The sequence below is a fragment of the Aspergillus japonicus genome (assembly GCF_003184785.1).
Source record: "Aspergillus japonicus CBS 114.51 unplaced genomic scaffold BO86scaffold_5, whole genome shotgun sequence".
Lineage (NCBI taxonomy): Eukaryota > Fungi > Ascomycota > Eurotiomycetes > Eurotiales > Aspergillaceae > Aspergillus > Aspergillus japonicus.
In genome coordinates, this window is record NW_020291642.1 from 1,071,554 (window position 1) to 1,085,380 (window position 13,827).

At 51.7% G+C, this 13,827-nt stretch overlaps 4 protein-coding genes across 4 annotated transcripts in view; 1 reads left to right on the forward strand and 3 right to left on the reverse strand.

Moving 5' to 3' along the window:
- The window catches only part of BO86DRAFT_376161 (uncharacterized protein), a gene marked incomplete at both ends in the record, with an annotated part of 1,355 nt that extends 1,156 nt beyond the window's left edge, over positions 1-199 (forward strand). The window contains one exon of the mRNA XM_025670519.1: positions 65-199. Within this exon, the coding sequence (XP_025531744.1) occupies positions 65-199 (135 nt within the window). The remainder of the gene's footprint in view (positions 1-64) is intronic.
- A 684-nt stretch (positions 200-883) lies between these two features.
- BO86DRAFT_376162 (uncharacterized protein) lies at positions 884-4,291 on the reverse strand (the record flags this gene model as incomplete). The annotated part of the gene is made up of 5 exons (XM_025670520.1): positions 884-1,414; positions 1,525-1,666; positions 1,964-2,547; positions 2,601-3,056; positions 3,644-4,291. 5 exons carry the CDS (start codon positions 4,289-4,291, stop codon positions 884-886), a joined length of 2,361 nt encoding a protein of 786 aa, XP_025531745.1.
- A 437-nt stretch (positions 4,292-4,728) lies between these two features.
- Positions 4,729-5,818, reverse strand: BO86DRAFT_376163 (GroES-like protein; the record flags this gene model as incomplete). Its single annotated transcript, XM_025670521.1, has 3 exons — positions 4,729-4,734; positions 4,951-5,549; positions 5,620-5,818. 3 exons carry the CDS (start codon positions 5,816-5,818, stop codon positions 4,729-4,731), a joined length of 804 nt encoding a protein of 267 aa, XP_025531746.1.
- Positions 5,819-7,881: 2,063 nt separating this feature from the next.
- Positions 7,882-12,762, reverse strand: BO86DRAFT_354734 (uncharacterized protein; the record flags this gene model as incomplete). Its single annotated transcript, XM_025669593.1, has 7 exons — positions 12,271-12,762; positions 11,953-12,204; positions 11,778-11,894; positions 11,633-11,716; positions 11,401-11,571; positions 10,760-11,351; positions 7,882-10,705 (listed from the first exon to the last, which is right to left on the reverse strand). The coding sequence occupies exons 1-7, from the start codon at positions 12,722-12,724 to the stop codon at positions 7,882-7,884; spliced, it is 4,494 nt and encodes a 1,497-aa protein (XP_025531747.1). The 5' UTR covers positions 12,725-12,762.
- Positions 12,763-13,827: the final 1,065 nt, after the last annotated feature.

Consider the following 13,827-nt stretch of genomic DNA (forward strand, 5'->3'; position numbering starts at 1 on the left):
CATCATCGTCGATCTACCACACCTGAATCGAAATGACCATCCCCCGAGAACCCTTTCTGTATAGACGAACCGTGCGAAACACTCCCACCCGACACATGAACGCGTTGAACGAGTTTCCGCCCTACTCCTCCGGATTTGCGACTCGCAGTCTTCCACCTACCGAGCCTTCCATCCTTTCGACAACTGGCGTGTACAGTAATGACTTCTTGAAGTTAGGCCTCAAACACATACGATCACAGGGTGTGGAAAATAGGGCTTCCCGTCCGCTCAGCCGTACTCAAGCCACACGCCGGGAGGTTAGTAGTTGGGTGGGTGACCACCAGCGAATCCCTTCTGTTGTATGTTTTTGTCTTTGTTCTTTTTTCTTGCATACTACTCCCTTTACTTTCTGCAATAAACATGCCAAGTTTCTCCTCTGTGCTGTGTATGCACCTCAGTCGGCCGCTATCGAGCCATTCCCGACGGCAAATGGGTCGCTTCCGACACTCCGCTACACTGGACGTGCTGATGTCAACCCTGAACCCCCCTTCTTCCTTTGATCCCCTGACTTGGGCTAACTACCCTGTGCTAACATTGATCAAATGCAGTGCAGATTCTTGCGAGTCTAGGACCGAGAGTCACGACTCTGACTGCGGCGACCATCTCATCCTTGCCTTATTCACAGTACTCGAGCGCATTGATACCCCCCCCCACGCCGCAACGACTGCACTAAAATTCTTTGGAATACCTACCATCAATCGGATTGAACCTCGTTCGACTAGAAGAAGACAACCCTCAACGCCATTATTTCAAGCAAGGTTGATGTTCTTTCCTCTGAAGAGGTGAGTGATCCGTCCACCAACTCTCACAACCCCAGTCCAGAAAGTACCGCTAACACTCCAGTCTACGGAGAAACCCGTGGTTCCCTCACGTTGATTTTGTTCTCACCCTCGTGCGCTGTCCCGATGTCGCCCAAGAAATACGTTCCCACAGAACCCGACCGCAGCATAGCATATCGCTTGGGTGCCACGACCACGCGCGCATCCGATCGGGCCCATTGATCAATCACGGCCAGATCCGACACCTCCCTCTTGATAGACAACCGAATCATCGACGTGGTCGGCTCACTATCGTACCAGAACGCACCCACCCTCTTCGTGATTGGCGTGAGGATGACCGGGGTGTCAGCGACATCACCCTGGGAGAGGGTAGTGGTGCTTGTGGAGCCGGCTCCGTGGGCATGCTGATCGGCCCGGATGCCCGGATGTCCGGATGCCCCCATCGTCGACGAGCCAGGCCTGCGCCCCTCATATTCCACACACCTAGGTGTATGACTTGTCCCAACCCAGCCCCACGACAGAATATCCCGCCATCGTCGTGCAGTACTCCCTGCGGTGCTATACCGTGGGTCTGGCCGCCTCCTACCAGCAGTATCCTACCACCCGGAAAGCCTCCCGGCAACCATCAAAGGCGAAGCTCCAGCAACGCTCATTCGACTACATCTACTTCCACGCTCTGGCCTACCAACTTGTGTAAAAGGCATACCCTCGCTGCTTGTGTGGCGACGTTTTTCGCGACCCCTACAGCATTGATTTCGCGGACACCCCTGCCCCCTCCTTCCTCTACTGTGTCATCCCGCACGACTTCTCCCTCGCCCACGGCGACCTCAATCTGATCCTCCCCAACACTGAGCGAGTCTGATTTCGATATTTGCTAAGGAGGAGCGTCCACTGCAAGTCTGTTCGGGTGCCTCATCAGCCTGATCGCCGAGACCAAGCTCCTGAATTGGTATCCTCCAAAACCAATACAGGTCTCGATTGACTGGTATGCATATCTGCTATGCTACGAGCCTCCCCGAGAATGCATGACATGCTGGATAAACTACCACAGGGACTCCGCCTCCAGAGACTTGAATGGGACCCACACCCTGGGCCTCTGTCTTAAGTCAATTGCAGAGGCCGTGGCGATCAGGGAGTCAACTCACAGGACTGCGACCGGGGCATCGAGGTCAATTTCTTCAGCTTCCACGGTGAGGAGAGTGGCGATCTGCTTAGTGGCGCGATTGAACAGCGACCAAGATCCAGCGTCTGCTTTGCTCTGAGAATGATCAGTTCTGGCAGCAAAACTTTGCCCAAATGTCTGATCGCACTCTTTCATCGTGGAACTTGCGGTGGGAGAACCGCTCCTGTCTGCACTGGAGCAACCAGCGGTAAGAGGGTTAGTCTGGGCAGTGGTGCCACCCGAGGACGAAGAGTAGAGTCTCTCCGTCGCGGGACTTGGATGCAGATCCAGCCCCTCTGCCTTAACCGGGTCTGGGAAGACCGATCGACAGCCTGTTAGGATCTGGGCCTCAACTGCGTCCGCGACCCAAGATCTACTCTCGAGCTGCAGCGGCTTGAATGGGAGCCGAAAACAAGACCGATGGCAACCCAACCGCCTAGCCATCGCAGCAGCAGGAGTGTCCTTCTCGCAGTAGACGAGGGAAAAGTCCAACTGCAGCGCGGCGGTGCTCTCGTGTAGATTCTGCATCCCCGCTGCATGGTATAATACATCATCGAGATCATCGTACTTGGACGACACAATTACTCACGACGTTCTGGACCTTCATGCAACGCACTTACCGCCGCGTCAGTCTGGTCGTAGATCACTCCTGCGATGCGACGGCCGTCTGTGGTCCAGAGCCTGAGCACCGTCTTCAGACGATCAATCTGTGACAGACAGTCTGTGTAGAGAAGCACTGTGGCTCCACTTATTTGGGGATCCTGGATTGTGTCCTTCAGAGCTGCGTTTGGGCTTGTGATCTCACTGACAAAGATGAACGTGCATGCGCCGGCCTTTTGCATATCGGGGGCAAGAACACCGGCCACGGTCGCCGTCTTTCCAATAAAGACGTACGCGGCCACTGAGCTGAGAGATATTCCTGCCATCAGGTCTGTTCCTTCTGGTTGCTTGACAGAGAAGAGCGTTGCTTTGGTGTCACCATCACTGCTGAATGTGGAGTGGGTTGCTGCGCAGGTTGATTGAGAGTGATCCAAGTGCAAGTGCAATGGCGCGTGGTAAAACGAACGAGACACATTCTAGTCTCCTGTACTTAATATCATGCTGGACACGACAGCCGGTGGCGACAAGCATGGGAGCACAGCCGGTCACAACCACCCCCGGCAGTAGAGCTCAGCATAAACAATGCTCCGCCGTCAGACCCCACACATCTTCTACTCTCTCTCACATTCAACAAAACCAAGTACTCGCAATGTCCGCTCCGGTGCCCAAACCCAACAGTGGGCACCCCAAATCACCCCAAATCACCCCGAAGAACATCTTCCATCTATTCCCAGACGTCCAACCGCTGGACGTCTCATCCAACACGCCCCTCGCATCCGCCACGCGCACCGGAGATCACTCACAAAGCCAAAATGCATCGATGGAGGATATGTGCATCGTCATCGATAAGAGGGAATAAGAGGGACAAAGAAATCAGCATGGCCAGTAAGAGAGTTTGTACGTTATGCGTAGAAGAAAAATCTCACACTTGGGATCTCCTTAGCTGCCAACATGTCTGACGGTATGATGCTTCCCCCCCCCCCCCCCCCCCCCCCCCCTCTCCAAAACATCAGCTGATAATATGCATCCATCACGTCCAGGCCACCAACGCGCAAACATTAACCGCAACCTCCTCCACCGAGCCTCCTCCGTCCTTCTGTCCGACACCCAGAACCGCCTCCTGATCCACCAGCGCGCCAGCCGCAAGATCACCCTCCCCGACCAATAGACCAATACGTGCTGCTCGCACCCGCTCGCGGTAGAGGGAGAACCGGCGGCATCGCGGGATCCCGGCGCCCGGGCGTAGCGCAAGCTCCAGCACGAGCTGGGGAGCACCCCGGACGCTGTCCCGCTGGAGTCGTTGCACTTCGTCACGCGGATACACTACCGGTGCCCCGGGGATGCGCAGTTGGGGGAGCATGAGAGTAAGCCTTGCGTCTCTTTTTGGGTTCTCTGCCTCTGTGAAGATAGGCTTGGACACCAGTGCTGACTGCGTGGTTTTGGTCGAGGTGCCTCCGTCATCCTCAGCAAGGCAGACTTCAACGTCAAGGTCAAAATCGAGAAGATCCGGGACTATCGATATGTCACGCGGTCGGAGATGCAGCGCATGCTTAGGGGACCAGCGGTTCACTTTCACGCCCGTGGTTCCGGCTGAACTGCGGGAAGTTTTTGGATGCCTGGTGGGAGGCGGTTTGCGCGGATGCAATTCGGGATCTCGAGGGTGGTTGTACGATCCATCGGTTTTGAGAATATTTTCCCGGCGGTGGGGCATGGCTTTCCGCTATCGTTTTCTTCTTTGCTTTTGTGGTTCAAGGTTTATGCCGGCTGCGCTAGGTAGGGCGCATTATAGTAGATCAGCCTTCCCTGCGAGCTGAGATGTATAGAAGGCAGAGTTAGGGAATCCCATGTCACGGTGTGAGTTTGTAAACTATGTACTGCGTATGAGTTGATCTGCGATAGTTCACAGCTCAAGAAGAAGAATATCTAGCACCGCCGACCTGAAGAGTTGGGCTCAAAGGATGATGTTCTTGGGTAGCGAGAGGTCAATCGCAGTCAATTCATAGTTGTTAATCAATTTACAATTTATGTGCAGATAGTCCGATACAGATACATGCCTCGCTACGCGGATTCCAGCCCAAGCAAACTCCAACACCCTCGTCCGGCAATCTGAGGTGAAGGCCATGCGTTTCCGCCACTACTTCGCAGCGATTAGCCCTAGGAACCGAGTGTACAATTCACATCAACACAGAGACTGTTGACCGCCTGCAGCGTTGCGCTACAACGAGATATTGCCCTCCAGGTCCGAGGTCGGGAAGGGAGGAAGAAAAAATGAGCGTACTCGCCCAGCGACGTGTCTAGAACCCCGCGAGCCAATTCAGAGTCACGGAGAAAGCTATACCTCGCCGTCTATCGGCGCCTGCGAGGACTCACGACCACTGTTGCGCCCGCAGCGGAACCGGACAGCCGGCGCTTCTGCCCCCGGCCTGTCGGTGCGGATAGTGGATTCCAGCAACTTTCAAATACTTTAGAAATATCGTAAATTCTCCAGATAGTTGCCGCACTCCAACAGAAGTTTATGCATGCCCCGCAAGTTGCCTCGTGACCGGCGCGGGAGCCGTGTTCAACACGCTCGATGTGCAGCCCGGCACAAGCCTTGCTGTCTTCGGGGTCGGCGCCGTCGGCCTGTCGGCGATCATGGCCGCCAAGCACCGGGGCGCGCCTGGGCAGCGTCGCGAGGTCGATCTCAGGCGCCAGGCGAACCGCACACGAGGCGTTGACGACCGCATACTTGCTGAAGAATGACTGCCCGAACCAGTGGCCAAACCGCCTGTCACCGGATGTGCTTATCAAGGCAGACGAACCGTCGGGACGGGCCCCGGAGGAGTTCCGAGCCTGCAGACCCTCGCAGTAGGAAGTGTGCTGGGATCGGCAGTGGTCACACGAGCCACAGGAGCTGTATGAGAGCATGACCTGATCGCCCGGACTGAGATGGTGGACTCCCTCGCCGACTTTGCTGATTCTTCCGGTGCCTGGAAAGATTATGGTGGTGGTGGTTAGCAGCGACAGGGAGCTTCGCGATGACTGGATAAGTCACGTTACCTTCATGCCCTAAAACGCCTGGACTGGGCATTGGCAGAATCCCATCCATCGCGAGTAGGTCGGTTTGACAGATACCGGATGTAACAATCTCCACCAGGATTTCGTCAGGCTTAAGATCCACGATAACGACCTCTTCCAGACTCAACGACTGTTGTTCTGGTCGCACGACCAATGCCTGCGTCGAAAGTGGTGGCGACATCTTGCAGAGGCACAATAGCAATTGATGTGAGGGAATTCGGTGCAGAGTCTCGTAATCGGTGCTTGTACTGAACCCCACCGAGGCCTAACAACATACTGTGCGATATGTAAAGAGTTTGCTGCAAGGCAACAGTACGGAGCCCGGGCCAAGATTCGAGTAGAGATTCGACATCCGGGGCAGGGACCGGCTCAGATGCTATTGTACCCGAAGGAAGAAATGCCAAGAGAAAAAGAACAACGAAGAGAAATAAAAACCGATATTTGCTCCCGGGAGTCCAGCTGCGCTCATTGTTTGAGCGACAGGTATCATGCGCCATGGATTCGAGGCAGGGCAACTCTCTTATAAGGCTATATCTGAGACGGTGCAGTACTCTATGACTCTATGGATGCGGTTCAGCAACGTCATCAGTGCCGATATTGTGGGACTCGATTAAGTCATCTAGGCTCAAAAAAACCAGACTTAGATTAAATAACCATAGAATACCGAGCTTATATCTCACCAATCAAGCTAATCAGTAGACTTCAACATGAATATTGTTGGGATAGGAGAGTGTCGGGCACAAAACATGACACCCGCCGCCTAATACTAGACAAGTACTTTTGAACTATACCCGGAAACATACCGCATCAAGAAATAATCTTCGCCATTCACATACGATCAAACGCCATATACCAGGAGATCCTGATATTTGTCCGCTCGGTGGCACTGGGCGGAAAGGCGCCTTAATAGATCCAGTTGGTGGAAACAGAGGAAACGGTCGTTCGAAGGGCACCGGAAAGAAGACTTATTGATGACGCCAGAGAGGTGGAAAATGCTTGGATTCTGACTACGTCAGGCAAACTGTGAGAACTAGCTAAGGCCACCGAGGTGGGCGGTAAGCTGGCAGCCTTAGGCAAGGCCGCAGGCCGCCGCCGTCACTCATGTTTCCCGCAGAGGGAGCTGGTTTTCCTGAGCAAAACTGCCGACGCGTTGCAGGCCGTATATCTAAAGTGAAGGGGGGGACGAGCGCGTGGTTAGTGAGACGGATACACAGCCTTTGTGTTGGAAGATGGTGTACGCTCTTGCATACGACATACCTTGAAACCCAGGGTCATCATCAGTTCGGAGTCTCAACGGCTGAGATTGACCTCTTGAGCAGTTCCGTGTTGGTCGTGGTTCTGGCCTCGAGATCTGGTTCTTTGAGGTACGCGCAGAGGAAGACGGTCGTGATGGACTCCACGTCAGACAAACTGGCCCTAACTCGGGCGTTCAGCTCTTGCCGCGTCCCTTGGCGCAAGTTCAACCTCTGACGTGTTGCAGCTTGGGCGAAGACAGCCACTGCAACGCCTGGGGACGTATGGGTCGGTTGTTCAGCGCCGCAATGCGATCGAAGGCTGCGGGCTCGGGGCAATGGTGAAGCAGGGTACTCACAATCGCTTAGTCCGTGATTTGAATTGCTCTGAAAGCAAGGGTATCAATATTGCATGCGGATTGAAGTTCCTCAACAGAAATTAAATTGGGTGGTTCGGAAGGGGCGTATATTGAGGCATCTAGTCTCCAGAATATGCTTGCGTTGGAATATAACTGAGGATATTCGGTGAATGAGCAGGAATTTGATGCAATATTTGACCAATGGCTAATGAGATTAAAGACCGGTTTGTTGCTTTTAGTGTGGAATTATCACATGAGACAATGAAGAATGCATTGCTGTTGTCTTTCTGCACTACCGGATCTCTTGTTCCCGGTAGTCCGGGAAAGCCTAGGTTGGATGGTGGGTAGTGATATCGTGAGGCTCGCATTGATCACAGACAAATCCGACTTGTTTAATGTGTTTGATCACCTTTGTCTCTTCTTTCCAATTGATTTCTTCTTTTGATAATCAAAGAATGTATCGTTGCCAATCATAGCTAGGCATATTAGGGATACAGAACAAAGAAGTAGTATATGTAAACTTGTATAATGAACTAAAACTAAGATACAAGATAGAATAGGGTCACGTAGCAATCTATCCAGGTGACACGCACAAAAAGTCTGCATAAAGCCATTTCCTTGAGATAAATCCAAATTGTGACAACCTCTTTGCCTCAAAATAAACTTGACTTGGTCGAGAGGAGCAACAGCAAACCATCTTTGTCTATGTATCTTCGTGAGTTCCTCTCAGCAGCTTCAAAGTGTCTCTCGGTGATAGGGAAGTCAGGATGATCCTCTAGGAATATATCGACGGTATTAAAATCCGATCTTTCCACAATCAACTCGAATGCTGCCTCCGTGGTCGGCAACGGTACCCGGTACTGCATACACGAGCGGATAAAATTGTCAAAACACTCAGATGGTAATCTTTCCAGCATCCTATCCGAGACATCAAACTTGGCATATTGGAAAAGAGCATCTGCTGCCTCAGCCACAAAAGATGGGTCAATCCCAGGATCTTGCCATATTGCTTCCCAGACTGCGCTGAGATTGAGATGGCGACGTTGTTCCAATAACAGCTCTAGAGCCTGAATTTTGTTATTCTGAATAGCACAGATCAAAGCATCCTCCGTGAACGACACAGCCTTAGGGCCCAGGCGAGTCAGGCATAAGCTGATGACTTTATCCGAGTGTAATCCCACCAATGAAGCTTTGATCACTTCTTCCGTGATCACGACTTGGTTCTTCTGTCTGTAGAGTACAATTCTCATTGCATCGAAGTTTCTTGCGGCGGTGACGACTATCCTTGATGTCACTGGAAATTCGGGATTCCTGTTGCGAATGACCTCTAGAGTATAGAAGTTGCCGGCAGTCATTTCTACCAGCCACTCGTTCACTTCCACAAGATGCCGATCGAGAAGCACCTTCAGTCCCCTTCCATCGTGCTTCCGGTCCTTTGCTATTTTGTGGACCATTCTTTCGACTGGAAGTCGGTCAGACCGGCGATCCAATAGCAGCCCAATGGTGTTAGGCAGACAACATGCCGCTTCCAAGAGTCGGTCAGTTACAGGAGTTTTGGACCATCTCTCCAAGATGAACGTGAGCACATAGTCTGCGGTGAAGGAATCCACGTCTGCAATCGATACCAATGTATCCTCTGAGACGGGAAGACTGTGACCTTGGAGATCAAATAGATATACCATCAAGTCCTTTCCATGAAAATAATTCTCAGCGACGCAGCGTAAAGTCCTCCCTGTGATGGGAAGATCAAGCTTGGAGCCACTGATATTATGCACCAGAAGCTCAAGCATTTCCCGATTGTGACGTTCAGCAGCGTTGCAAAATGCCTGCTCGGTAACCACAAAGCCCGCCTGCTGTCTTCGAAGAAGTGTCTTTATCATTTCCAAGCCTTCGCTCTCATTTCCTGTAATGATCTGGATGATCTCATCGTCAATAACAGTGCCTTCGTCGTTCTTATCAAGCAATATATTCATGATTTCATTGCCTGATAACGTGTTCCCTGCAGCGGCCAATAAGACCTCTTTGCTGATATCTGTTCCAGGCTCCCGACTGTTAAGAAGTAAGCTTACTGTCTGTGGATCACGTGCGAACCTGGCGGCTGTGATCAGCACTTTCTGGGTGATTTGAATTTCCTTTCCACGCTCATGCAAAAGCAGCTCCATTGCGTCTTTCCTTCCCGTTGCAAAACCTTCAACACATTCTTCATCCAAAATGATATCATTCACCCGCTTTCTCAGAGTGGCCATTGTAGCATCATTACTAGATGCCGAAATAAGCTTCTGCATCCATCTTGGCGTACGCTGTATGACTGTGTCACACCTGTTCAACAGCGAGTGCACGATCCCTTCGCCACAGCATGTATCGCACAAAGCAGCTTCCACCACTCTTTCAGTTATCTTGACACCCCATTTCTCTTGTCGATCCAGGAGTAGGTCTATTAACACCTGGCTTGACCCATTCCAATTGGACGCTGCATATTCCGCTACTTTCTCATCAATAACCTTGCGCAACGCTCTTGATCGATCATGTAAAGCACCCTTGTTCCAGAGCAGGTCTAAGATGGCCGCTAAATTGTCTCTGTCAGCTTCAGTAGCCTCAATAAACTGCAGCAGGCGTCTAGTCGGTCCTTGGTGAGGTATCTCATCCATGCTACATATCAACAATCTTAAAACATCCAAGTGGCCTCTACTTGCGGCTTCATACAATGCGTCATACCCAAGCAACCTAGGATGTGACTCCAGCGGATTCGCGCCTTTCGCAAGTAACATCTGGACTGTTGATTTCAATCCTTTTTTTGACGCACATGACAGAGGCGGAGCGAGGTTTTCGAATGAATAATGCCATATGTAATCCCACTCAGCACTTTTCAAGCGCTGCCAGTTAGCGTAAGTATCCCGCTCTGTGAACAAGCGGTCAACCTTCACCTGGAGACCGGTAGAATCAGCGTGCAGATCTCCGAGTTCTGCCAGATGACGATCCCAATACTTGGCAGCGTATAAAAGTAGTGGCTGTTGCATGGCAGAGACTTTTGTTATGGGCTTGGTGGTTTCCAGCAGGCTGTCGATAGTTTGATTTGCTATGGCATCGTGACCAGATAGAGTTGAGAACTGATACCATCGACACTCAGTCTCATTGCAAACCAGAAACTCTTTCACGGAGAAGTGAGCCAATCTGACAGTATTATCAGAAATGCTCAGAGTGACCAAGGAAGTAGTGCAGGTTGTCACAACATCCTCCGGAAACCGGAAAGACACAACATCCGCGACGGTCTTCAAGTCCAGCGGATCGGCAGAAAAGCAGAGCCAGATCAAAATTGTGCGAGCTGCGTTTCGATCATCTGGTGCGAGTCTTTCGAGGGTGTCTCTATAGGTATCCTCTAGTGTGACTGGAATGGAATCAAGAGCTCTAAGGAATGCAGCTTTGGTCTTGGACTCTTCAAGACGCTTTATTTGCAAATCAGCCCAGCGAAAGCGCCTGCTCGCTCACACTTGTCAACCATGCTGTAAATACTTGATGACCAAGGTAACATACCGTTCCGGAATATCAAGCAATTTCTCCAAGGTCCGCGTCTTGACTGACTCGTCCCATTCACACAACCTGCCGTGGGCAACTTGAGCCCGGACAAAAGCTTCCACATCTTCCGCCAATCCAGTCTCCAGATTCACACATTGATATTGTTTCAGCCTCGAGCGTATATCAGGCTCTGGTCGGCTCGTAGCAATAATATGTAGCTTGGCTTGATGCCTTTCCCACAGTCCTTCGAGGAATCGCAATAGCGACCCCCGTTCACCGGCTTTCGCGGGGCACTCGTCCAGAGCATCAAGGATGAGGAAGAAATGACCCTGGGAGGTCTCCAGCACAACGTCAAGAATCTCTGCAAGCTTTTGCTGTTGTGGCTTACTGCCTCGATGGCGATGCTCTTCCCACAGCTTGACTACAGACGCAGGAAGTGTTCTTGGCATGAATTGTCGCAGTATGGACCTGATCATATTGTACACCTTCTGTGTTTCGTCATTACTGAACTGGAAGTACCAGTAGGCAAAATGCCTTGTCGAATCCGGCTCGCAGTAGTCCGCAATGTTTTGGATAATTGTGGAACAAAGAACCGATTTTCCGCATCCGACTTGCGCAAAATGTTAGTCTTGATTTTGGTGACGATCCGAGGAACGCACCTGCTCCATAAAGCCAACAAATCTTCCCAGGCGTGGCCTTCCATTCTTTATACTCGGGTAGATTGAGAAACCAATCCCCCGTATTTGATGCCCGGCGGTGTTGAGCGTTGTTTTGGGAGTCCGAATAAGATGCCGTGGACAACCAGTCCAGGATCTCTAGGTCTTGCACGCCTGCTGGAATTAGTGTGCGCCCTTACCCGAAGGCCAATGCCCAGCAGGCTGCATTTCTTACTTCTGGCGTGTGATTGGATATTTTTCAGCCTTTCCACCGCTTCATCAATTCCGTCCAGCATGCTTTCGGCTTCTCTCCTGCGGTCTGTAGTAGTAAGCATCCTGCCTCTTATTTGTGGATTTGGGCAAATAGGGAACGGCATTACCTAGATCTTCCGTAAGTCTTGTCCACTTCTGAACTGCCTGTGCTTTGCTTTCGATGGTATTCTTGAGATCCTGGAGCGGCTGTTGAATCAGGGCCGTGATGCTTCTCATGAAGCGGGCTTTGAGCTTATCAGCTTCTATCACCATATGAAGAATTCCCCAGTTTGGACAACATACTAGCTTTGCTTTCTTTTTCTGCCTCTTTCACCTCCGCCGCGTACTGAAGAATTGCCATGTAGACCTCAACCAGAGCATCTTCCAGACCACGATCGCTCCCCACCTGTCTTTCCCGATAATGACTGTCCACGATCGCATAGTAGGCAAGGTTGCGGGCGAGATACTCGGCTGCCTCGAATATGTCGTCCCGACGTTGGAAGTTATTTTGGAGCAGCGTCAGCCCGAATGAAACAATCGACCATGCACTTGATACTGCGCCCGAAATCAGCATTTATTCAGGCTGCAGAGGTTGGGAGGCAAAAGAGGTGCAGTACTCACCATGGCCCGTCGGATCGAACGACGCCAATGTCTTGACAAGCTCCTGCGCCTGCAATGCATAGAGAATGATGTTCTTGGCGGAGTCACGGACGTTGATCTCCCCCCCGTCGCGCTTGCGGATCTTGAGCCCACCTGCCTTGTACTCGCGGTATTTCTGTTCCGTTGTTGTAATCACGCCTTCGGTGGCCTTCGTGACAGAGGAAGCGCTTTCCAACTCCAAAGCTTCTCGATGCCTCCCATCTAGTCGTTCTCCGGCAACCTCCCAGAGATTCCTTCTTGGGGATTCATCAGGCCTTGCCTTGCCCGGGCAAGAGACGCGAGTATCGGTCTCCGTGGCGACGCGGTCGTCGTCGTTCGTGCTCGGGGGCGGGAGCCGGGGCCGGTCGTCACGCCTTTTACGGGCATGTCCATTTGTCTTGGTGGATTTGAATCTAGCACGTAGTTTCTGGAGCATCGCGGATTCCCCTTTGAAGTGACTGTTCCTCGTCCAGGGTTGAATTGGTCGATGAAGAACATCCTGGCTGTCAGCCTACCAACATGACCACCAACACCACGGTCTATCTGTTTTTCCGGGGTGGGCTGTGAACACCTGGCATGCATACACACTAACTAGCTAGCCTTGAGCACAGCGGCAAATCCCTTTGCCTCATTGGTCTATGCATGTGATCTACCGTTCAGTCCTGTGGCTTTTCTTTTTCTTTTTCTTTTTCTTTTTCTTTTTCTTTTTCTTTTTCTTTTTTTAGGCACAGATGACGGACGTCAGAGCAGCTCCAAGAGCTGAGCCACAGACGCACGTCAGCGCTGTGCGGGGTTTGATGTTACTTTAAGATTGTTGGGTGACTCGCCGTGTTACACCCTCGGTTTCTTGGCCGGTTCTAGCGTATTTTCCGCATTACCGATTGCAGAAGGGTTAGACAGATCGGGTCGGCCCGCAAATCTTATATACTCCGACCCTCGGGACGGGTCCGCCACGGCTACTTCCGCTGCCACTCATTCCACTCGACGATTGTCATGCATGCAGAGATTTCGTAGCATAATTTAAAATACCTAAAATACCGTTGTTGCCATCAACCAAGAATGATACTGTACATGCCACAAGTCACAGAGACTGAGGCCCACCGCTCATTGAACACGTCCAGAATAAATCTCGTCCCCGAGATGCTAGAGCTAAGCCGCGATACAAGACTGTGTGGCTGGAAAAGGTGCGAAGTCAGAGGACTGGCCGACAAACCAGATCTCAAGGAATCGCTAGGACGATGCATAAGTCTGGTGCCAGGCCTCAGCCGGGCAGCGATGCACTTCGGGGCTATGCCCGAACCTTTTGAGAGGTCGTTGGTCGGTACCCTCAGCCACTTGTATCCGAGCCCTGCCGGAACTGCTCCATCGCCTTGGTCCTCATTCAACCCAAAACGTCACAAACAATTTCCTTTTGCCTGGACTGTCAGCGATCGGTCACTGTTCATCACCATATGATAAGTTAGCAAGCAGTAGCATCATATATGGGCGTAACATCAAGGAGTCATACCTGGCGGAGGGCATCCAGAAGAACTGAGCCCC